Below are 24656 nucleotides of genomic sequence, written 5' to 3'. Positions count from 1 at the left end.
TTTCACTGTTAACATAGACTAGGATAGAGAACCCCCGTCTGTGCAGGTGTTCTATCGCGTCTGTGAGATCATTGTGGCCTCTTGAGAAAATGTATTGCTCTTAAATTTAATTGACTAATCAAAGATATACGCAAAGCAGTCTATATATAGGCAAATTGTGATTTATTCCCTGTAATCTCAGGAAGAGGTGAGAATAAAATAGGTTGTGTGTGCTTTGCTGAGGCCATCACATACATTTACATAACATATAGATGACGGAGAACTTAATTATATCAACAATTTCATAATATTTGTTTTTATCATAACCATAGTTACAGTTAGTGCATTAGACTTAAAAAAGCTAGGTGTCACTCCACACACAACCTAATAACATGCACACCTTATTTTTATAATCGGTAACTATCAGCATAAATATATACATATGTTAATAACAGTATACATTGCAAGCATTAATTCATGAAGGCAAATGTTGGATTTCAGAAGTTTTATGAAAATAGCCATGAACTTTGCTGTCCTAGCTTCAAGTTTAAATTGGTTCCACCATTGAGGTGCCAGGATGGAGAAGAGCTTTGACTGAGCAGCCCCCTGTAAGGATGGGACGCCCAAGAAACAAGAGCCTGGTTAAGGATGTGGGGTTTTATCATAACCTTAATGTAAGGAGGGGCAGGTCCCCTTATTGCTCTTTAGGCAAGCATCATATTCTTGAAATGGATGCAGGCTTCATTTTAAAGTCAGTGGAGTGAGTTGTCTAAGGAGAACTTTGGAAGGTTGAACCTCAAGCCCACAAAACTGACTGGGAGCATGTAGAGGCATGCAGAAGCAGTTTGGATGTCTGTCTCCCACAACTGATGGTGAGATTTCTTTAAAAACTGAATATGACTAGATTTATGTTTGGAGGGATGAAAATATAGTATTTTGTTTTTACACTAGGTGTGAACTTATGGGCCGGGATGTTGCTATTGGAGAATGCATTTTATAAATGTATTAAATTAACCAAACCTGTACAAACGTTTCTGAAATAATTAACATCTTTCACTTTTTGTGCTCCCTCACCTAAACATAATAGCACTACTGGTCTCTATCCATCTCTATGGGAGTAAAATACTATAGATTGAAAGACCTACCTACTTCCTCTTAACATTATTTTATAGCTAGATATTAAAAAAATACAAACAAGTACAGCGAGTTAATAACTAAATATACATGTTCCACGGTTGAGACTCTGAATAAGAACATGTTGAAGGCTGCACAAAAAGCTGAGGGCAGAGAATCAAACAGCAATGATATGGTCTCTTAGGATCAAATATCTTTGCGCTTGAGCCAAAATGGCGGTAAAAGCGTAGGATATTTACGCTGTTGCGTGTAAAGAAATGGGTCGCTTCCCCTACTAAGACGTTGCATGCATTTGTCACTACCACTACGATAAAAGATGATGTGGTTAGCAGATAGTTTCGCATGAGTTAAAATCCTTTAGGTGCGTTATAATAGCCGTAAGCAAGATCTGAGCAGAGGAACGTGACTATTAAGATGGCACAGGAGATTTGCATGACACGGTATTTTACAGCAATCCCATGAACGCAAATGAAATACAGGTTGCGTAACAAATGATCAGAAATTTTAAAATAAAAAGTATGTGTTATGTAGACATGCAAAAACCTAACAAAAATGGCAACTAACCAAGCATAATTCCATAAATCAGGTACAGATATACCCAAAAATGTCAAACAAAATGTTTGTTTAACATCTGTATAAAATATAAACACTAATAATTGTGTAATTTGATCTACCTTTGTAAGAAAGAGGATTTAAAATAATAATCACAGTGACGTTCTGCGCATGTGGGGTCAGAGTTGACATTCTGTCGTGGAGGAGCACGGTAGCTTAGCTAACAGCTAGCAACATACATGTGGAGGGTACAACGGGAGGCAACCCCAACCCGAACTCTGTCAAATTTCCCCCGTCCGAGCCGTAAACTACTCAGAACTTCATTCACATTGAAACTAAGGAATAACAGTAGTTGACAATGAAAGGGTGAGTAAAGACATTTGGAGACATGTCTGTGCTCCTAGCACGAGTAAAGTTTTTTCTTGTCTCTTTTTTTAAACTGGGTGGGGGGCGGGGGGAAGTGGTTGCATTGCTAACATTAGCTAGTATTAGCTAGCTAAGCCCTTAGTGATTTTCTGCTTGTTGTTACGAGTTACTAGCCAAATGTTTTAGTGGTTTGTTGAATGACTGACTAGTAAGCGGATATAATCGTTTACCTAAATATTATGGCTACTGGGTAATGTTAGTGCTAGCATTGGTAATCAAATTAAATATTGAACAAAGTAGCACAAGTTTGTAACCTGCCTGTTAGCTAGTTCGTGTTGCTAGTTAGCAAACTAGCTACCAATTTAGCTAACTTGTTTATAGCGGAATTTCGGTACGTTTAGTCAACTCTACTTTGACACTAGCTAACTAATTTACGAGGATACGTCACACCACTCAACGTCAAGCCTGTCCAACTACTGTACATAATCTTAGCTAGCTGGCTACTTTACGTAGCTAACAGTTATTTAGCGGAGGCTAGGTATCTAACACGACCTAGCGAACTTCAAGTAGGTACCAATTAACTACAGCAGTAGCGAGTTATAGCTGTGAAGCTGGCTGTCACTACTAACCTGCAACCTACACTATAATAACATGTCAGAATAATTTATTCTTCATTTATATTTAACTATCTAACGTTAGCTATTAGTGGTTTCTGTGAAGACAGTGCGTTATTAACTAGCGTACGTAATATCAATTGATTGCTAGCATTAGCTTGTTACAGTAGTATTAACTAGGCAACCAAAAAGTTATTGATGATTGAACTGCAACGTTCACGTTACAGTTCTTGTGTGCGCATTAAATAATCCAATGTGCCTTAGTCAGGTAACGTTATTTGCGCCATCTTATGCTAGGTTAGCTGGCATTACTTATTAAACAGCGAATGTGTCTTAGTACTTTTGTAAGCATTAACTGCACGGTTAACTAATAATTGGAATGATACCATCCAGACCATTAACTACCAATATAAAACAAGTATGTTCTTCATGCTATAATAACGTGTTTATTCCGATATTTGTTAGTACAAGTTGTCAAGTAGTGGTTAAAACGGATCATGCTGATACATAATGTAACGAATGTCAGTTTGTGAGGTTATTTGCATTATTTGTTATTTGCATGGTTTCCCATAGCAGCAATGCTTGAAATGCAGCGTCATGGTAGTATTCGGATCAATTTACTACAGCATCAGACATCCAGGGTCACAGAGCAGTCAATTGTACTTGGTGGCTGTCTGGTGAAGTAACTGGAAGAATCGTATCTTGTGAATATACATAAAATACTACAGAAGTGAACATTTTCCATTCAAAACTAACAGAACGGTTTGTTTCCTGTGATTAATTACATCAAGCCCTCACTCAAATTAACAATAAAATGCTTGTTTTGGCCAGTGGATAAAATATGTAGATAATCCTAAAACAATAGTCCAAACCTAATGTATCTTATCCAATGTTATTGGATTACTGTCAAAATTAGGGTGATTAAATCAATGAATGCCAGAAAATCTAAAATAATTGCAACCAAAAGGCATGTACATTCCCCCTCAAGGTTTAGTTGTTCTTCAACCAAATATTATGTGGAATAGGTGTGAACTAAGTGACTCTGACCCTGGTATGATTGTTGGTGCCAGACCGGGTGGTTTCATTATCTCAAACAGCTGATATTCACGCACTTAAAGTCCCTAGAGTTTACTGAAAATTGTGAGAAATCCCAAAGTAACCAGAGGTTGGCAGTTATGTGGGTGGAAACACCTTGTCAATGAGAGGTCTGAGGAGAATAGCCACTCCTTCAAGCAGACAGAGACGCCACAAATACTGAAATAACCCCTCTTTGGTGTTCAGAATGACATCTCTGAATGCACAGTGTTTTAAAGCGGATGGGGGCAAAAGGGGGTCCTACCCCTAACTAGATACATGCACCTCATAAAATGTCCAGAGTAAAAAGTGCTTGTAAACTCAATCTAATTTTAATGTTCTCATGATATGCTATTTATAATTTCAATCACCCACCAAGAAATAATCTCCAATAATATGAAGGCAGTAAACATTTGTCGTTATCACACTTAAGTAATCGCTAGTGGCAATTGTCAAAAACATGTTTTCCAAAGAAGAGCAGGGAATCCAGATGCAGTACAAAATGTCTACAGTACAATAGCCTAGACTAGCAAACCTGTTTTAACCCAGCTAACATAATGTCATTGTGTAAGTAGGCACATTTTCCACAAATTTAAGCTAACGTGACCTGCTTGTGTACCTTTAAAAAAAAATTGTTTACCTGTTTCTGTACCTGATAATAGCACAAGATTTAGCTAGCACTTAACGACTGCTAGTTAGTTAGCTAGCTATGCAAAAAGTAGAAAATTTACTGAACTAGCTTTGAGATTACTCAACTCAAACTACTTACATGTACAATCAATCTCTGCTGTCTGACTCCTGAGTTTTTTGGGATGTTGAATGAAGATACGTTGCTGTAGGCTACTCAGTGTTGTTTTCCGGAAACTGTTCTGAGACTTTCGGCTTTGTGACATTGTACGTTATTCTGCAGGAAGTATCTATGTAATAAAATGTAGTATTGCATTAGGTTGATAAACTCGAGTTTTGATCACAGTTTCACTTTGGTTTATTTAAATGTTACTTTTATTAAAAAAAATAGAATCTGATTTTAAGAAATGTATTATGAAAAATAATTATGAATGTATTATGAAAAATAATTGTATTTGGAAGGGGGGGGGGTTATAGAGCTGCATTCATCTCTGCAGTTGCAGGTTGGCGTCCCCCCTTACACTACAGTCTTTAGTCCTGTGTCGTTTTATGATGTGCTGTCTCAGGTTTAACTTAAATCCGCCAAGCATATGTCTTCAATTTTAATATTGGCAATGTTGCCAGTCCTGACAGTCACTCTATCCACCCTGTCTGTCTGCCGGTGAACACATGACCAGCAGCTGTTGTCGGCATAGAGGTTTTAACATGAGGAGTTGCCCTAAAAATACCTCTGTTCACTCCCTGCAGGAGGTCAGTTGGAGGCAAACAGACCCGACACTTGAGGCACAAAAACAAACTCTCTCTCTCTCTCTCTCTGTTCCAGGGATTGACATTTATCTAAACCTCTTGCCAGGTTGCTTTGTGTTGCAAGTTAGATCCAAGTCTTGCATCCCATTCATGATTTAGTGCGTCTGTGTGTCAGATGTGGGCTGGATCATATGGCCCAATAATGGATCAGTATATATTCCATAACGTGGATTGATACAAAGAGAATATTTAAAGAAAGTTGGTTTTCAGGTATATGAAGAGATACAAGTATGTGATGTACATGATGAGTTGGGTCAGGCTGTTTTGGAGCATTTTGTAAAATGTAACAGATTTTGACATAGTTTCTTTGTTTTTCACTGTCAATCATTTACTTTTAACATACTGGTAGAAAAACGTGTGCAGAACGATTACCTATTTGGAAAGTTGAGGAAAATACCGATCTCAACGGTCTTATGAATCAATACAACGCAGGAAACTAAATATGTATTGCATTGTGTGGTGATAACACGTCTCATCATGTTTTTATGATCCGCTCTTTACTGGCTTGGTGGTTTTGGCCCACTCTTTGCCTGTTGGTATGATGACACTCAGACTGACCGGTCAAACCGCTACATATTCAAGTGTTTCGTGGGAGTCCGGAGTGACCCGTGTGTTGTTTCTGACTGGTTGATCATTCTGCTCTTGTTTCAGTAGCCGGATCGAGCTGGGGGATGTTACACCCCACAACATTAAACAGTTGAAACGCCTCAACCAGGTCATCTTTCCTGTCAGCTACAACGACAAATTCTACAAGGATGTGCTCGAAGTGGGAGAGCTCGCCAAACTAGGTAGAGAACATTATTTGATGCACTTGTTGTTGCTGTTATAAATGCTGTGTGACAAGGATGCAGAATGCCTGACCTTTGACTCCCTATGTTTGCAGCATACTTCAATGATATCGCAGTGGGGGCAGTATGCTGCAGAGTGGATCACTCTCAGAACCAGAAGAGACTGTACATCATGACACTGGGATGCCTAGCACCCTACCGCAGATTAGGCATAGGTATGGCTTTGTTCCTATGGTTTCATGCCAGACAAATTAATATTTACTTTTCCTCTCAACACAATGACAGGAGGCTTGCCATGTCAAAAGGGACATTCAAAGCAAGAAGTAGCTGCAGCACTCAACATAAAAGGAAGAGAATTATTGCTTTTAACTGAGTTTAATTCATTGTAGAATGTGTACTGGAGACCGGCATTTTGACACACAAACCCAACTCCCATTTATAACTTCGTGGCCTAATGAAGCTTTTACAGTTTTTACATCAGGAAACACTACTTAATTCAAGATACAAGTGAAGTATAATATTATTGGTGTCTCACCGGTCAGTCGGCTAAATAGAAATCATGTTATCTCCCTTGTCAATATTTATGAAACTGGGGGCAAATTTTCTCACAAACACATATAGACATACATAAGCCTGTCAAATTAATGTCAAAACCCTAATCATCTGTCTTGAATTGTCCACAGGAACGAAGATGCTAAACCATGTGTTAAACATCTGTGAGAAGGACGGCACCTTTGACAACATTTACCTGTAAGTCTGTTATCCAAGAATCGGTCTTACGGGCCTTCTAAGTGTTCTTAATGGCATCCTCTCCTTGTCTCATGTCCCTCCAAAGCGTTGACCTGGAACCATGCCTCTTAAGAGCAAATGTAGTACTGCTTAGCTCTCACTAACTTGTGTTTTACACTAGTGTAGATAAGGAGAGGAGAGACCGTTTGAGAAGCGTGCACACACACCTAAGTTTGTCGCTTGTAATTGACACGCTTCCTTCTGCCTGACAGTCATGTGCAGATCAGCAACGAGTCAGCCATCGACTTCTACCAGAAGTTTGGCTTTGAGATCATCGAGACGAAAAAGAACTACTACAAGAGGATAGAGCCGGCGGACGCCCATGTGCTTCAGAAGAGCCTGCGCAGCCAGTGTACCACGCCCCCTGGTGGAGAGCTGCAGAAGGCAGAGTAGAGGCTTCGGCAAGAGCTTGGTGGTGCCCCGCCTCCCCAAAAACGGAACTGTGACAGATGCCGGAGGGTCGACACGTTCGCCACTTTCTTTAAAGGACGTTAAAAAGAGAAAAAGAAATTCAAAGTATAAAAAAAAAAACATTACATGGCTGCATTTTTATTTTGCAAGAGAATCAAATGATAAGTCCGCAAAATGTTCCATTTATTTTTATTTTTACTCATTTTCTTCATTTAGAGATTTGAAAAACAAAGGGTTCAGAATCCCAAAGTTCTCTGAAAAGCTGCCACCTTAAGACAGTTTCAACATGGTGGGGTGGGTTCTGTATTTGCAAATCATACTGTTTGTTTTAAATGTGGTTATAAAGAAAAGGGGACATTTCTGTTTGGAAAAAACAAAACAATAGAACTGAAGAGGGGAAAATACTTTACAGTAAGAGACTATCGTTGACAAAGGAAGTCCCCAACTGGCAAACTTGATTTATTGAGACCTCATTGTGACACATTTGGGACACTCAACTCAACCCCGCTCAGCACCTGAGCCCAGGGACTTGTGGAAAGAGTTTTTACTTGTGGATTCTGGCAATATGCAAAGTGTGAGCCTTGCACTGTGATGCAATGCCTCCTTGAATATGGCAATGCTCTGACACCAGTCCAGAGGGGGGGGGGGGGGAGAGGAGGAAAGCGCGCCCGACAGAGTGGGCATGAGGAAGGATGAACGGTTTTGAGGTTTTGGGTGATTTTAGGGAGTGGATTTCCACTAGGGGTCGATCGATTATCAGTCTGACCGATATTTTGATCCGATATTCATTTTTAACAATCGAAATCGTTCTTTTGTCTGATATAACTGCCGATAAAATACTTAGTATTAAATGCGCTTCGCTGGCAGCCGCATCTTTCTGAACGATTTCTGCTTGTATTGCTCAATGTCCTACCTGCAGAATTATCAGATGGCACAAGTAAATAGCCAATCAACACTGTCATATTTGTGAGAGAGACGTGGGAAAGAAGAACGCAGAGAGATATATGGCTAAGACGAGAGGTAAGAATACTCACGTTGGCACAAATATCACCCTAATCGTTTTCTATGACAATACCCAGTTTTGGTTTTTTTGTAGACAAACGTAACTCCACCGAAAATGCCTGAACTAATGTTTTAGTGCAGTCTACTAGCAGAAAAACTGACTGGAAAACGATTTTTTGGGACCCACGTGTAATAAGGCAAAGATGATAAACCATCCACATCTGATATGCAAAAGTTCCTGCCGAATGGTTTTTGTTGCAGTAAAATATGGCTAACGCTGATGTTGAGTTTTTTTTTTATGCAGTGATGTTTTTGTGTAACAACGTCAGTACGAATGCAATTAGATAGCTAACGTTCTTAGTATGGTTACAATATATTAGAGAATACTTGCCCGTATTTAAGTTTTTACATGATGATGGTAGCTAGGTTTAGCAGAAGTAACGTCAACTCTACTAACGTAAGAGATTTCACCTCCGTTGTGAGGAAATTCTGTTGCCTATAATTTGCAATTTACTGGCTACCTAGCAAACAACATGAACCTGATCGTTGAATTAATTAGCAAACGTTTTTTGAATGCGATAGTTAGTGTAACTTTAACACGTTTATTTGTTTACCGTTAATTTGGTCAGCCGTCTGGCAAAAATCTTGACATAACATTAATTCTTGCACGTCTCTTATACCAAGGCTGGTCATGCTCTTAAACGCAATAGCAGAAATACTCGCCAGTAATAATGTTGTTTGGATCCCTGTTATGATGTTACTACATTACGTTCAAAGGATTGGAACCACGTACACACAAAGGATTTCCAATGCTTTTGTACTGTAATAAGAGAAGCATTTTTGTGCTTTAAGCATTTTTTCTTTTGACCCTCTTAACTTTCTCTTTTGAAACTCTCCCTTTCATTGCAAATGGCAACACCACAGAAAAGTCAAAGTTACAGAAACGTTTTACTTAATTCATTTATACAGGAAAGAAACCTGGCAAAGATTGTAAAATGTACCTGATTTGGGAAGCTATTTAGTTTATTTTTTTTCTATATGAAATTTCAGTTCACAAGAAATGCTGCTAGGAGATCCCTGCACTTTATTCTTCAAAATATGTTTCAACCTTTCTGTTTTCTAGTACTCAATATTTTGACAGCAAACAAATCATTTTTACCGTAAATATAAATCGGACCCAAATATTGGTCATCGATCTCCTTGATCACTAATAATCGGAATCGGCCCTGAAGAAAAACATATCGGTCGGCCCCTAATTTCCACACTTTGTTTCAGAATGATTTTGTTTCTCAACCCATCTATTTAATTCCCTCTTCAGCTTTTATTTCCTCATAAGGTTATAATTTTAAAAATAATTTTACACATTGAGATCCCGACAGTTTCAGTGCTTCTCCTGGGCCTGTCACAGATGCTGTGTGAGAGTTTGGGTAACCTTCAGAGAGATCAGTATAAGGCAAAAGTCTGGCTGTGTTCTCTCACAGACAGCCCATTTCAGATATTTTTTTCTTCCTCACTAATTGGTAATTGCCCGATCACATCAGATATTTTTTCATCCCATCTTTTCTAGAGCATGTGAAAGTCAGGATTAGGCCGCGTTTGAGGATATTGACTTTTGTCAACGGTGACAGCGAACATAATGTCTAGCAGGGGGTACCTGTCTGTTTAAGGACTACAACAGTTGAACTGACCTACTATGATGGAGGTATTTGCTTGGGAGGTCATGAGTGAGATTACTTCTGATTAGATTGGTACTTCATGGGTAGCCTTATGAGCAGTTGGTTACCACGGCTGACCTTTAGTGGCCCTCCAATAGGACCCCAAGCCAGTCACTACAGGCGCTATATCAGTAACCTATCTGTCTGCTTCACTCATGACCACCTCCATCTGTTGACTGCTGTAGGACAGCTGTGTGTTGGTTTGGGAGTGTCCTTTCTGCAGGACCCCTCAAAAGCAGAAGCCCAGGAGAAACCCTAATGCACTGCATGCTTGGAGAGTAGTGCCCTTTCCACTGTAGTCAAAGCATGTTTTGTTTTCTTTCTTTGAAGAATTTTATCTTTTCTGGAGCTCTATATTGTAAGACTTTTTAACCTCTAAATAAAAGATACTATTTGCATTGTGTGTTCATGATTTAATTTTGTATGTTTATCTGAAACAGTTTATACCAGATTTAAGTATGCTTTAATTGGAGAGAAAAAAATGTAAAAAAATAAACAAACCTATTCAACATTAGTCTATATTGTAAGAGTATTTCAGATAGTGTTGATGCAGCTCCTTCATTGTCTACAAAACGGGCAAGAGAACTAGTTATAGACTCGGCGAATCAACATTATTATCTCTGACGGACAACTTGCTCTGTAGCAGTAGTCAAAATTACATCTTAACTTTATTGAGGGTTAAAGTTAAGATGTTAAAGCAATACCTTGCTTTTCAGTTCTTCGTGACCCGACAATCTTTCGTATTATGATAGCGTCCCAGTACACATGATTGGCTCATGGTTGTAATCTTTTTATTCCCATTGGTCGTCTGTGTTTACCTACGCCCCTTTCTCCTTACTGATTTTGGTGTTAGGTTGTTCTTTAGAGGAGTTGATTACCAAGGAAAACCAAAGTTTTGACAGGAACCAGTTCCCAAAATGGGGAAGCGACATGTAAGTTCATAGCTAACATCTTTTACATTATATTACCAATTTACAGTTACACGGTTGTTTAGATAACTTTTCAGTCTGGTCTTTTCTATTGATTGTGTTTTGAGAATTCAGAAAATCCAGCTAGCAAGCTTGACATATAGCTAGCCTAGCGAGCTAACGTTACAGTAGCTAGTTTGAGCTAACATACCTAGCTAGGTCTGGCTGTTTGTTTACCTTGCACAATATTACTGGTATCGCGTGTACTGTGTACGTTATTGTAATGATGTTATATCTAGTGTGGTTGGTTTATACACACTTCAGCACCAGATAGCTGTGATAGGTAGCCAACGTCTGCTACTGTACCTAACGTAACGTTTGCCTGCAAGTACTGTAGCTAGCAAATAAACTGCTGTAGGTTTAAAACGGGAATGTTTGTAAGTCAACACAACACTTTTTTGATTATAACCCGTATTCTTTAAGATGAAAGTTTTGCCCGCAATATATTTGAGTCAAGAAAGCCTGTGATTTTAGGTTGATTGGATAATCAACTCAGTGCGCGGTCCTAAGCTCATTGTTTACATAGACAGTCACCCCGTTATTGACAAGGCAGTTGATTAGCGACACAGTGTATTTCAGAATGATTACAGCTAGCTAGTGCGTAGATCCATTGACTAAACATACATAGATGCATATATATATTTTTGTAATACCATTAATTTGCCCAGTAACAAGGCTTTGGTGTGTGGTTGTGTGGCTCAAGTCTGAACAGATTTATTATGATTGTCTTACATTCTTGTATTCACAGCACCCCATCCTTGTCATACCTTCTCCCTCCCTGGTCCCTTGTGATTCTGTATTTGGGTTTCAGGTAGGCAATGGAGGGGATTTGACGTTAGGGCTGCAAGCCTGGTGACTCAAGCCCAGTGCTTCTTGTGCTGGCAGTAGAGTTGGCCAGAATGCCAGAGATGACGGAGAACCAGACTCCTGGCCATACACCACGGTAAGGGCCAATCAACAACCCGACCGTTGTCATGTCTACAGATCCGATGGCCAGCATTTTTTATCACAGAAATACAGTGGGGAGAACAAGTATTTGATACACTGCTGATTTTGTTGGTTTTTCCACTTACAAAGCATGTAGAAGTCTGTCAATTATATCATAGGTACTCTTCAACTGTGAGTGACAGAATCTAAAACAAAAATCCAGAAAATCACGTTATGATTTTTAAGTCATTAATTTGCATTTTATTGCATGGCATAAGTATTTGATACATCAGAAAAGCAGAACTTAATATTTGGTACAGAAACCTTTGTTTGCAATTACAGAGATCATACGTTTTCTGTAGTTCTTGACCAGGTTTGCACACACTGCAGCAGGGATTTTGACCCACTCCTCCATACAGAGCTTCTCCGGATCCTTCCGGTTTCGGGGCTGTCGCTGGGCAATACGGACTTCCAGCACCCTCCAAAGATTTTCTATTGAATCATCATTGTGATGCTTCTTATGGAGCCACTCCTTAGTTGCCCTGGCTGTGTGTTTCGGGTCGTTGTCATGCTGGAAGACCCAGCCATGACCCATCTTCAATGATCTTACTGAGGGAAGGAGGTTGTTGGCCAAGATCTCGCGATACATGGCCCCATCCATCCTCCCCTCAATACGGTGCAGTCGTCCTGTCCCCTTTGCAGAAAAGCATCCCCAAAGAATGATGTTTCCACCTCCATGCTTCACGGTTGGGATGGTGTTCTTGGAGTTGTACTCATCTTTCTGCTTCCTCCAAACATGGCGAGTGGAGTTTAGACCTAAAAGCTCTATTTTTGTCTCATCAGACCACATGATCTTCTCCCATTCCTCCAGATGGTCATTGGCAAACTTCAGACGGACCTAGACATGCACTGGCTTGAACAGGGGGACCTTGCGTGTGCTGCAGGATTTTAATCCATGACGGCGTAGTGTGTTACTAATAGTTTTCTTTGAGACTGTGGTCCCAGCTGTCTTCAGGTCATTGACAAGGTCCTGCCGGTTAGTTTTGGGATGATCCCTCACCTTCCTCATGATCACTGATGCCCCACGAGGTGAGATCTTGCATGGAGCCCCAGACCGAGGGAGACTGGGCGTCATCTTGAACTTCTTCCATTTTCTAATAATTGCGCCAACAGTTGTTGCCTTCTCACCAAGCTGCTTGCCTATTGTCCTGTAGGCCATTCCAGCCTTGTGCAGGTCTACAATTTTATCCCTGATGTCCTTACACAGCTCTCTGGTCTTGGCCATTGTGGAGAGGTTGGAGTCTGTTTGTGTGTGGACAGGTGTCTTTTATACAAGTAACGAGTTCAAACAGGTTCAGTTAATACAGGTAATGAGTGGAGAACAGGAGGGCCTCTTAAAGAAAAACTAACATGTCTGTGAGAGCAGGAATTCTCACTGGCTGGTAGGTGTTCAAATACTTATGTCATGCAATAAAATGCTAATTCATTATTTAAAAATCATACAATGTGATTATCTGGATTTTTGTTTTAGATTCCGTCTCTCACAGTTGAAGTGTACCTATGATAAAAAATTACAGACCTCTACATGCTTTGTAAGTGGGAAAACCTGCAAAATCGGCAGTGTATCAAATACTTGTTCTCCCCACTGTACATGAACGTCTACACTAATGAGATATAGCCTTCTGACTCAACACATTGTTTAACCACTTTTTCTTTTGCAGAAAGAAGAAAAACAAAGAATCTCATAATGCAGGTCTAGATTGTTCTTTCAGTCTTTTTGTAATTTGTCAGTGTTTTGTGGGAGTGGCTAGAATTTGTAATAATTTTTTTATATAAATGTTTTTTGTTTGTTCATTAGTTGAAAGACAACGTAAAGAGAAGATCAACGCTGGAATTAACAGGATTGGAGACCTTTTACCTTGTTCCCAGGCACTAAAGCAGGTAACTCCAAAATGCACCAGTATGTCTTTTTGGGGGTGGGGGGCCCAAGATGTTACAGGCTAGGTGTGATACATGTCCTTCGGTCTGAGGCTATTCAATCCCCAGCTGACCCCCTCCTCTATTTTCAGAGTAAGAACATGATCCTAGAGCAGGCGCATCGCTACATAACCGACCTGCAGAAACAGAACGACGCCATGCTTCTTGAAAGAGGAGACCGCATACAAGGTGAGTGCATATGACTATGTTATGACGGGGTGGACAAACGCTTTACGCCAAGTGTGTTTTCCCTGATCCGTTTGTGTCACTTTGTCTGGTCTCTTTGAAAGCCCAGTGATAACCACCAATCCTTCTTTCACTGCAGCTGAGGAGATCCGACGGCTCCGGCGACAGCTTGAAGAGCTGCGGAATGAGAGCGGCCAATACATTGAGCTGCTCAAAGCCCACAACATCAACTTCCTTGACGACCCCACTGTCCACTGGAAGGGCAAGCTGCGCTGTGCAAAAGTCGCCAAAGTAACACCTACTCACCAGCCTCCCAAAAGAATAATTGTTTACTCCAACGGGAATGTGATATGCCCTGCAGGGAAGGAACCTTGTCCGGCCTCCAATTTAGGGAAGCAGCCGGCCGAGGCTGTGATGGTTCAGTCATCTTGTGATGTCGCCGCAAGAATTAGAGTGAACGGGGCTCTTGGGCATGTCAGTGCCCCCTCTTCTGCCCCTCCGCTACTCCCTGGGACAACCCTTACCCCCGCGGTGTCCGCACCCGGCATCAGGCTGCTTGATCAGTGTTTAGCAGACGCACCATCAGCCCCAAAACTGCCCCCTTCCGTGTCCTACATCACCCTCCAGGGTCTTTGCCCTCTCCCCGCTGCCACCGCCGCTTTGCCTCAGCAGCCACAGCCTGCCACCTCAGCCCAGAGTCTCATCGCCAGTCCGGCCACACATCTTCCCCTGCAGCCTGTCCCCAGCCTCACGGCCCTTCCCCAGGTTCTAACCACCCAGAATGCTGCTATCAGGACTCTAAGCTATACTACCATTCCCGGCAACTCAACCCTTCTCAGGGCCAGTGCTGCTGGGAGTACCCAGACCACCTGGACCACTCTACAGCTGGCAGGCAACACTGTGCAACCAGTCTGCAAGTTTCTACCCACCCCGGAGACCAGCGCCGCCGGGCTGCCGGGTATTCGCCAGCTCTCCGTGAGCCCGGTGGCCGCTAAACCTTCAGTGGAACCCGTTCACATTCAAATGAGGCCACAGCTCCAGGCGCCCATTACTGCCCACATCCAAGCCCCGCCCCCCGTCCAGAGGGCACCGCTGCTGCAGCCGGCCCTCCTGGCCCAGACCCGGTCAGTCGTGGCCCCCCAGCCCCAGTGTGCTGTCCTCCCTCAGCCTGCTGTGTTAGCCCACTCTGCTATGGCGTCACAGACGGTGCCCGCTGTACTACAGCAGGCGGCGGTCCTCCCCCATCCACAGACGGACCTCCTGGCTCAACCCCAACCGGCCGTGGTTCCCCAGCTCCAGCCTCAGGCCGCCGTGCTCCCGCTCCTCCAGACCATGCAGGTGTTGAAGGTGAGCCCTGCCGGCACGACGGTTGCCGGGGTGACTGCCCCTCAGAGCACCAACAGCCCGAGTGTTGTCATCCTGCAACAGGCCAACCCCTGTTCAGCCCAGGTCGTCAGGGAAGACCTTCCCAATCAGAATCCTTGTCAGCACATTGTCATCATCCAGGCCTCCAATCAGACTCCCCATGCGCCACCTCAGAACCCCCAGGTTGGCACGGTGCCCGCTGCGGCACCCGTCGTTCCCACTCAGATAGTGGTGACTAGCTGCGCGACGTCCACCACAGGGCAACAGATTGTCGGCGGTAAACAGCTGGTCCACATTCTGCCCCGTCCCATCCCTCAGGTCCAGCCTTCTCCAGCCCCCCAGGCCCCACCCGCCTCCCCGGTGCCGACGACCCCTCAGACCATCACGGTGAACGGGCAGGTGTTTGCCCTGCAGCCCATGCAGACATCAGACAAGTTGGGCTCGCAGCGCGGCCAGGGCAGCCTCCAGCTGATCCAGCCCAGCACCGCCGAGGAGCCCACCACCAACGTTGCCCTACACACCCTGGGGGCCCTCAGCAGCCTCAACCAGAGCATCTCCCAGGGCGTGCCGTTGTGCCCCTCCACCCAGAGTAACATCCAGCTGGCTGCGGCCCCTCCATCCTCCTCCACAGGGCTGCCGCAGGTGCCGTCGGCCTCCATCACCATTTCACCAGCTCCACATGATTCTCCCGTCAGGCCGACCCAAGTCCCAAGTGTGACCACGTCCAGAACTGGATCGGCAGTTGCTACGGGGAAGGTCTCACAGAGGCAGCCTGGTGCAGCCTCCGTGCCCAGAGCTAAGAAAGCTACCCCGAAGAGGAGCCCGTTGGTAAAGAAGAAGGCTCCCAAACCAGGGCGGGCTGGTGGTGCCGTGAACACGGCAGCCAAGCCGGTGGCTGTGTCCGTGGACCGACACCGAAAGGCGGACTGCGTCGCTCGGGAAACCCCATCTTCCTCCGCTGCCGTCACTGTCCAGCCACAGCCTTCTCCTGTCTGTACCACCTCTTACACAACCAGGGGCCGGAGCGGTGAGGTTGTCGCGCTGCCAGGACCCGTCGTGGTCAGTTTTGATTCTCCGCAATCCATGCCGGCCGTTAGTGGCGGTATCTCCACTGCGGTCTCCGGTGCCAGTCAGACTAGAAGGCTCGTGACCAGTGCCATTCCCTGTACGTCGGCGGTTGGTACCGACTCCGCGCCGACTCAACCCACCGTCGCCATTGTAGCTTCCCCAGCGGATAAGACTGCGGCCGCCGCGACAGTTTGTTCTCAGAGTGAACGACCCGCTGTTACCGGCGACGGTAGCCGTCACCTCAGGTCTACGGTCGTGGAGAACAGACAGCCGCTCTCTGCCGGCACTGTGCCGGGTACTTCCGCTGCCCCTGTTGGCAGTTCTCGACAGGGCAGGTCTACTGTGACCGGTGCCACTACCCGGGAGACTGGTTCTGCGGGTGTGACATCGGTAGCAGTGTGTGGACCCCCAGTCAGTGCTGTGGGCTTGGTAGAAAGTTCTGTGCAGTCCGCTCAGCTCCCCCCATCACGGGGTCAGACCGAGCCAGCCGGTAGCCAGGAGACGGACGCTACGACCCAGGGCCGGTCCAAGCATGGTGCTTCTCCCTCTGGCCCCTCCGCCCTCTCCCCGCCCTCTGCCCCTGTGCCTGCGACCGTGTCGGAATACAGGAAGCGGGTGGCCTACAACAAACCCTTGGCGCAGCAAGCGACTGTGACCACACCCGCCCTTGCCTGTCTCACCGAGCCAAACGTGACCTCGTTCCCCGGCAGGCAGAAGGACACTCAGAGACCGGGCCAATCCGGCGGGGCCGCGGAGAAGGGGAGCGCGAGTGCTGACTCTAATCAGTCTGGACGGGGCTCGGTGGTCCCCCAGCAAGGGTACACCCTGGACCACGAGTCCCTGGATCGGCCTCCCAGCAGGCAGACGGACTCGCCCATGTCGGGCGGTGCTGGACGTGGCTTCTCGGTGGCGTCCATGCTTCCCACGGGCCACAGCGTCAGCAACTCCTCTGGTCCTTTCGGGCCTTTTCCATTTACCACGGAGCAGACTGATATCCTCGCCATGCTGGAGCAGGACAGTCCCGGGAGGAGGGCGGGGGGCTGCCCCCTGGACAACCCCAGCTCAACAAACACCCCAACATGGGAGCCCAGCCTGAACCCCAAGTCCCTGCAGGCCTCCGACAGCAAAGAGAGGAGTGTGGTTCAGCAGGCGAAGCTCACCAAGCCGATGGAGACCCCGGCGTCAAAGTCCCAGTCTGCCAGGGGCCCAGTTGGGGAGGCCGCAGGCCCCGGGGCCAGCGCGGCCCGTCATCCGCAGAACATCTCCTATTCCCAGTCCCACTCACACTCCCAGGCACAAACCCAGAGTCAGGCCCAGTCTGGGACCGTGGGCACCCTCAGCGTCAACAACCTGATCCGACCAAGCTCCCGCCAGCAGCAGGCCTACCCGGGCTCCCCCAGCCTGGCGGGGCAGCAGGCGTCAGTCCCCTCCCCTGCTGGGAACGGCGCCCACGTCTCCCAGCCCTCCACCCCTGGCCTCCCTCCCTGCTCGGCCTCCGTCCAGCTGAATGAGTACGCCCCCGTGAAGAGTGGCCTGATGAGGGCCCAGGTCGGCGTGGGTGAGCCGCGCCTTGTCAAGGATGTGTCCAAGCGGCCGGCACAGGACGACCCGATGCTGTCCGGCGGTAATAAGCGTCAGAAGTCATGCCCGTCGACCTCCACCGTGGGCCGTGTGGAGGTCAAACCCCAGGACCACGGCCAGATGATGGCCCCCCAGGTTGCCCCCGTCTCCTCGGCTATTATGACCCGGGTCAACCCTGATACAGTCGGCACCCTTTTCTCTGGTAACACCTTTATGAACACAGTGCTCCGCCCCCCCGAGGGCCACTGCACCCCTCAGCTGCCCCAACAGGAGCACAACCAACCGGGCGTTCTCCACCTGCCCCAGGGCCACACCCAGCACGGTGCGCCCCAGCCAGTGCAACACCTCGGGGGTAACCCCTACCTGAAACAACAACAGCAACAACAGCAGCAGCAACAGCAGCAGCAGCAACAACAGCAGCAGCAGCAGGAGCTACAGAGGCACCACCTGTACCAGCTCCAGCACCACCTGACCCAGCCTGACCCCGTGCAGCTCCACAGCCTCCACCAGAGGGCGCTGCAGCAGGACCAAAGGACTCTACAGCAGGAGCAGCACGTCCAGAAGAAGAGGGGGCTTGTTCGAGGGGGACAGGGTGGTCTGCCTGTGGGCCTGCAGCAGAAACAGCACCACCTGGAGAAGGGTGGAGTTCAACAGCAGCAAACGCACCAACAGCAACATCAACAGTCCCACCAACAACAACAACAACACTCGCAGCAGCAACAGTCTCAACAGCACCAACAGCAGAACCACCAACAGCAACAGTCACAGCATCAACAGCCTCATCAGCAACACCAACAGCAAACACATCAACAACAACAACAACAACAAACACATCATCAACAACAACAGCAACAACAAACACATCAACAACAGCAGCCGCAGCAACAGATCCAACAGCAGAGCTCCCACTCCCGGCACCAGCACCTCCAGCAGCAAATCCAGCAGCAACACTTTGGGTCGCGGCACCAAGAGAAGATCTGCGAGGTCCAGCCGGGATCAGCCGGGCCAAGAGTTCATCACGGCAGCCACCTGGCCCAACAAGAACACCTCAAGGTAATGGAACTGACCACTGACACTGTTGAATGACGAGCCACAGAGGTGTCGCTAGGATCACAATACATTCGTGGCTTAGCCCACCCTCCAGCCCAGCCCGGGAAAGAAAGTACATGGTTTTGAAGTACATTGTCATAATGCGGGATTGGAATCATGGATGAATAGATCAGGGGCTATTTCTTAATTTTTTGGGGTCAATTTGAGATCTGGGGCTATAGCCCCGTACGGCTAGGCCTAATGACGCCACTGATGAGCCGTGATTGGGTTATGTCTCTGTTAAGTGCATGTCTTGTGTTAGCGTTTTTTTATACTAGTGAACTAGAGGTTGACGAGGGAACGTGACTCGTGTGTGTCTTAGGGAAACATACAATTCTAGTTTGGGACAGTAGGAGACAAGATCAACAGTCCACAGGAACTGCGAGGACGATTATATTTCAGTCATATGTAGTTTCCCAAAAGTATCTGCTGGGCCAGAGTAGCCCAGAACTAAGCTATTGGTATTGATCCTCAAGTGAACAGTAAAGTGCGGAAAGGAAGGGGGATTTGAAACACCCAGCTGATGATTTTTTTGCGTATAAAAATCGTGACAAGGCGTTTTCAGGTTGTTGAACTCTTGTGGGGTTGGGAGAGTAGGCTATTGTAGGTTGTGTACATTTACATGATAAAGGTTTTGTTTTTGTATTTTATGGGAGTTTTCAACTATCTACCTGTCTTTTCCCTCAGGTTCCCTCCCTCCAGCCAGGTCAGGACCATGGCTCCATGCAGAGGCTCATGAGCACCAGGAACCTGGAGCAGCAGCTGACCTCCCAGCCCACCAACCCTGCCTCCAGGCCCTCCGACCTGGGCTGTGCCCCCTCGCGGCAGGAGCGCCACCGGGTGTCCAGCTACTCTGCAGAGGCCCTCATTGGGAAGAGCTCCTCTAGTGGCGAGCAGCAGCAACAGCAACAACAGCAGCAGCAGCGCATGGGGCTCCATCTGCAGGGCACCCGTGGTACTTCCCAGGAGCAGGCGGACCTGCGGGGCTACCTGGACCCATCCAGGGTGAAGGCCAGCATTTCACATAACGCTCAGGTCCGGCTGCCCCTCGACCACCCTGCAGACGTCCAGAGGGTCTCGGAGTGTCCTCCGTTTAAGACCCTGGCCGGCGCTGGAGGCGGGCATCAGCTTGGAGGCTTCGAGGTCCAGGTGTCCCGTGGTGGTGACATGACTTCCAAATCGGGTCCCTCGTCCCAGAAAGGCCCCCAGGGGCAGCAGGGGGGGTTCAGGATGGGTCTAGGACCTGCGGGCGACGGGCGAACCCGCGGGGGGTACAGTGGACCACATCCAGGGTCACAGGGTGGTGTGCAGATTGGTGCTTCGGGGCTTCCCCGGGACCAGGAGGGCTGTCCCCAGAGCTTCATGCAGAGTCTTCTGGAGCAGACCGGCCACCAGAGGGCAGGGCAGTGCTGTCCTCCGGTCAGTATGGAGTACAGCTGTGGGACTGGTGGTGCCACAGGGGACATGCAGTCTAAAGCCTCCAGCCCCAGTGTTGCTTCCACACAGAAGGCCCCGGCCATGAGGCTTGGAGAGGGCATTAAGGGCCACCTTGCTCAGGGTGGGGGCAACATGGGCTCTCATCCCGGGGTACGGACAGGGCTTGCGCACCCTCTCACGCCCCACAGCAACTCTGAACCATGCCGTACCCCGGCCCCTTCGAGAGCTCCCACCGCTGTCAACCAGCGCTCCCGACACGTCGCCCAGGAGGGCCAGAGCGGGAAGCCGAGACCAGGGGATCGACCGCGGTCCGGGGCCCTCAGACCCGGTAACCCGTTTGAAGCCGAAGTCCACCTTCTGGGTCGACCGCAGCCAGGGGGCGAGGCGCGGCGTGGCAGTATCGTCCGCTTTATGGCAGACAGTGCTCAGGTTGCCGGGGACAACAACCTAGTTCCGGACCAACACCTGGCCCAGAACTTTGGCTTCCCCTTCATCCCAGAGGGAGGGATGAACCCCCCTCCTATCAATGCAAACTCCACATTCATCCCCCCGGTCAGCCAGCCCAACTCCTCCCGCACCTCCACCCTGCTGCCCGGAGACCCGCAGAACACCCTGCCCTCCTTCTACCCCTCCTACTCCCCTGCCGCCCACCCCAGCCTGGCCAGCGACATCCCCCTGCAGTACTTCTCCAACCAGATGTTCACCAGCCCCAGCGCCGATAAGGGCAGCTCCGCCCCCCTCAACAACCGCTTTGGCTCCATCCTTTCTCCCCCGCGGCCAGTGGGCTTCGCCCAGGCCAGCTTCCCCCTACTGTCAGACATGCCCCCCATGCCGATCGCCAACTCCTCCGGCATCACGCCGCACCTGTCCAACTTCAGCCTCACCTCGCTGTTCCCCGAGATCGCCACGGCAATGCCGCCCGACAGTTCCGCCATGCCAATGTCCCCCTTGCTGTCCCTCTCTAACACGTCATCTGCAGACTCAGGCAAGCAGCCCAACCGCCCCGCCCACAACATCAGCCACATCCTCGGACACGCCGGGAGTTCTGCTGTGTAGGTGGGGGGGTGGGCTCGAGGTGATGTTGTCATGCCGATGTGACAGCCAGGAATGTTTGGTTTCCATCTCAAAGGACACCACGTTGAATTATGTCGTGTGGAGAAACGGAATGGCCAATGGGATTGACTGGTGTTTTGACTGACAGTTTTTGGATGAAAGAGTTATGTTGTTGTTCATGGATATTGAACAGTTATGTTCTGTGGTGCTCTGCTTGACTGCCTGGCAGTTCAATTGATACTGTAAAATGACATCTGATGTCATTGTATTACCATGAGCAGTCTCTACTATGTTGAACAACTGTAACATTTTGTAAGATTCATGGATATTCCCAAAAGTCCATATGAAAGATTCTTGGAATCCAAATAAGCAGAAAAATGCTGTTAAGACAGTTTTATATTTTCACTGACTGTTTTATGAAACTGGTTTAGATTTCATTGAAAAATCTGCACAAAATTTTAATTTTTAATTTTAACATGTAAATGTAATAAGTTATATTCAGGATGGTCTGTACAGAACCCATTTGATTAGAGCTCATTTGTAAATATGTTTCTTATAATAGTTGTCAGTGTATGTATCTGTACATAAATAAAGCTAAAGTTTTTTTTATTAATTCTAAAAAAAAAAATCAGATATCACAGGTTTCCTCCCCCATCCCCAAGAAGTCAATGAGATGGATCAGTGGAGTAAGGGGACTGAAATGGTTGCTGGCAAGAATCTCAGCAATTCCACTCGACAATTTACATTTCTTAGAACCTGCCAGCCGTTCAGCAGTGTCGAAAGGAAACAATGAAACAAAGGTGATTTCATTATAAGCTTTATTTACATGCAATAGTTGTCCAGCCATAACAGCCACACACATTCAGATGGGTAACAGATTCAGGAACTCCTTCATTTGGATCAGATGCCTTGCGGGGGAAAACTAATGCTGACCGTGAGGGGAGGGAGCGTACTGCAGTCAGAGACCCCCCCCCACAAGGCAGTCCTAAGGATGACTAACCAGCATAATGACTGTCAGTTCAGTCGAAAATAAAAATCAGCTTATGTATGACTAGGTAAGAAAACTTCCAGAACCTTTCCCATTCAGTGATAAAAAATAAATCTGGCTCCTAAAAAATAAATAACTATACAATATATCATCTCTTTGTACTCTAAGAACTACAGAATGCTTTTAAGTTGCATACATTTGTTAATACTTAGTTAATGATGAAAAATGCATAATATTTCTGTTATTTCTATACAAGATGGAAGAAGTACCTTGAAAATCACCCCAGTATGACGACATTAAACGAGATTGAAAAGGTTGTATGCAAAAAAACAGCATCGCAACCAGTCAGGGTTGTGTCTAACATGCTTCATCGTTGAATACGCTCCTCTCTACTGGGTAGTACAGCCCTGTCTATCAGTCATTTCCCTCCTCCTTTATGGAGAGGTTAAGATGGTGTCATTCGCAGGTGTTTGGGTTCATAACAGAGACAGTTACTCGGGAAGTGACTTGAAGGAGATTGGTAGAGACTTGGTGCTGCTGGTGCCTGACTAACATCCCTGTTTGTACCTTCGGTTAGCGTGCGTCCTTCGTTACATTGATCTGATCACGCCCAATTACACTTGAAACATCTGATCATAATCAGATCACATTGTCTCTCAAATCGTTTACACTTGTGCGCACAATCAGGATGTTGACAAAATCAGGATAAAAGCTGCATGTCAGAGCCAGGCATAAAGAGCCAGAGAAATGGTGGAAGGGTACTCCTCCCTTATCCTACTGTAACCAACACAGATTATGTTTAGGATTTTATTTGACTGACTGACTTAAATTAGCGTCAGGACTAGAATCACCATCTACACACCTTTCTCAAGGAATGCAGATGTAAATATACAACCGCAGATCTATCTTAACACAGCTGGATTATAAATGAACAGATTATTCCCTTTATCCTAAGTAGTAGCTAGAGGACGTACAAATAAGTGTCTTTTATAGTATAAACATATCCTTATATACAGCATAACAAAACAATGTTTATATACAAAGGCATAAATATATAAATATCTGTCATACAAAAATAAATACTTTGTTTTATGTTTTTCTGAGTGTTTTCAAGCTTCCGTCGTATCTGACATCACTTGTCCTTCTGTCACTGTTTCACTCTGGAGGGTGTTCACTTCCTGGAGTGGAAGTGCATCATGGGATTCCGGCGTAGTAGCTGTTGATGTTGTTGCTGTGGAATTTTCCTCCTGTAGTGATAGGAGAAGGGAGGGGGAGCGTGGTAGGATGTCTAAACAGACAGGGAAGTACATATCGGTTAGGGTTATTCATATTTAGGCATGTTCCTAGACCTCCACAGAGGGCAGACACACGGTCACAGCGCCTAAAGTGTGAGGTAAATGTTCACGTTTTGCAAAAAACCAATTTACACCTTGACTCTCGTCATCCTCTTTCACGACGTGCCCATTGTAAACATGTTCTTTCCCTGCCAGGTTCCGGCCGCTGATTAGCCGTTCCGAGGGGTTGAGGAGCTGGAGCGTGGAGTCATCTGGCAGACAGCCGTCGTGTCTGCGATACTCCGGTTCGCTGAGAGCACGACAGACACAAATGTTACACGGCGTTCCCCCCTGAAGGATGCTGACGGACTTGAACACCGACATGGAGAACAGCGTGGATGCGTGTACGTACCTGTTGGAGTAGCGGTAGCCCGGGCCCTGTCCGTTGGTCTGGCTCAGCAGGGAGTCACACTCCATATCACACGCCACTTCATCCTGCCGTGGGAACATGTGGGTTATACATAGGAAAAAGAGCCGATATTCCTACCAAACAGCAGGTGTATCAGATGAGAGTCGGAGGCTGTCTCACCTGGTTTAGCCCGGGCAGACAGCGTGTGGGGTGATGGTGTTTCCCGTTAGGGGTGTAATCTCCATTGGGGTAGGCGGCATGCCGGAGGGGCAGATGGGGGTCTAGCGGGCAGTGGCCCACCAGCGCCAGGCCCTGCAGGGGCACCACAGTGTACTGGCAGGAGGGCACAGGGGATGCCATGGCTGGGAAACACAGGTCTGAGGTCTGCTCTGAGGAGGGGAGAAGAAAACCAGTCCTGTTGATTAGCACACTACAAATTCAACACACCTGGATTTTAGTTAAATGCGCCACTGAGA

General features: G+C 46.8%; 3 protein-coding genes across 9 annotated transcripts in view; 2 read left to right on the top strand and 1 right to left on the bottom strand.

Moving 5' to 3' along the window:
* Positions 1-1474: 1474 nt before the first annotated feature.
* Positions 1475-10256, top strand: naa50 (N-alpha-acetyltransferase 50, NatE catalytic subunit). 4 transcript variants are annotated; one of them, XM_010890029.4, is made up of 5 exons: positions 1475-1553; positions 5805-5941; positions 6037-6156; positions 6625-6691; positions 6943-10256. In XM_010890029.4, exons 1-5 carry the CDS (start codon positions 1528-1530, stop codon positions 7121-7123), a joined length of 531 nt encoding a protein of 176 aa, XP_010888331.1. In that variant the 5' UTR covers positions 1475-1527; the 3' UTR covers positions 7124-10256.
* Positions 10257-10687: 431 nt separating this feature from the next.
* On the top strand, positions 10688-22122 carry LOC105021968 (basic helix-loop-helix domain-containing protein USF3). 3 transcript variants are annotated; one of them, XM_010890028.3, is made up of 7 exons: positions 10688-10790; positions 11638-11769; positions 13475-13506; positions 13612-13694; positions 13823-13919; positions 14056-18983; positions 19707-22122. In XM_010890028.3, exons 2-7 carry the CDS (start codon positions 11726-11728, stop codon positions 21510-21512), a joined length of 6990 nt encoding a protein of 2329 aa, XP_010888330.2. In that variant the 5' UTR covers positions 10688-10790; positions 11638-11725; the 3' UTR covers positions 21513-22122. The 3 variants fall into 3 exon arrangements, with proteins under 3 accessions (XP_010888330.2, XP_019897338.2, XP_012995140.2); XM_020041779.3 differs by having other exon boundaries at positions 10740-10790; positions 11642-11769; XM_013139686.3 differs by having other exon boundaries at positions 10745-10790; positions 11575-11769.
* Positions 22123-22310: 188 nt separating this feature from the next.
* The window catches only part of boc (BOC cell adhesion associated, oncogene regulated), a 51433-nt gene continuing 49087 nt past the window's right edge, over positions 22311-24656 (bottom strand). For both annotated transcript variants that reach the window (XM_029116323.2, XM_029116324.2), the window contains 4 exons: positions 24361-24569; positions 24184-24266; positions 23927-24081; positions 22311-23785 (listed from right to left, as the gene is read on the bottom strand). In XM_029116323.2, coding sequence (XP_028972156.2) covers positions 23607-23785; positions 23927-24081; positions 24184-24266; positions 24361-24569 — 626 coding nt within the window. In that variant the 3' untranslated portion in view covers positions 22311-23606. The remainder of the gene's footprint in view (positions 23786-23926; positions 24082-24183; positions 24267-24360; positions 24570-24656) is intronic.

Source organism: Esox lucius, chromosome 21, assembly GCF_011004845.1.
Source record: "Esox lucius isolate fEsoLuc1 chromosome 21, fEsoLuc1.pri, whole genome shotgun sequence".
Classification (NCBI taxonomy): domain Eukaryota; kingdom Metazoa; phylum Chordata; class Actinopteri; order Esociformes; family Esocidae; genus Esox; species Esox lucius.
The sequence above is the reverse complement of the archived record's forward strand: the minus strand, read 5'-3'. Positions and strand labels throughout refer to the sequence as shown.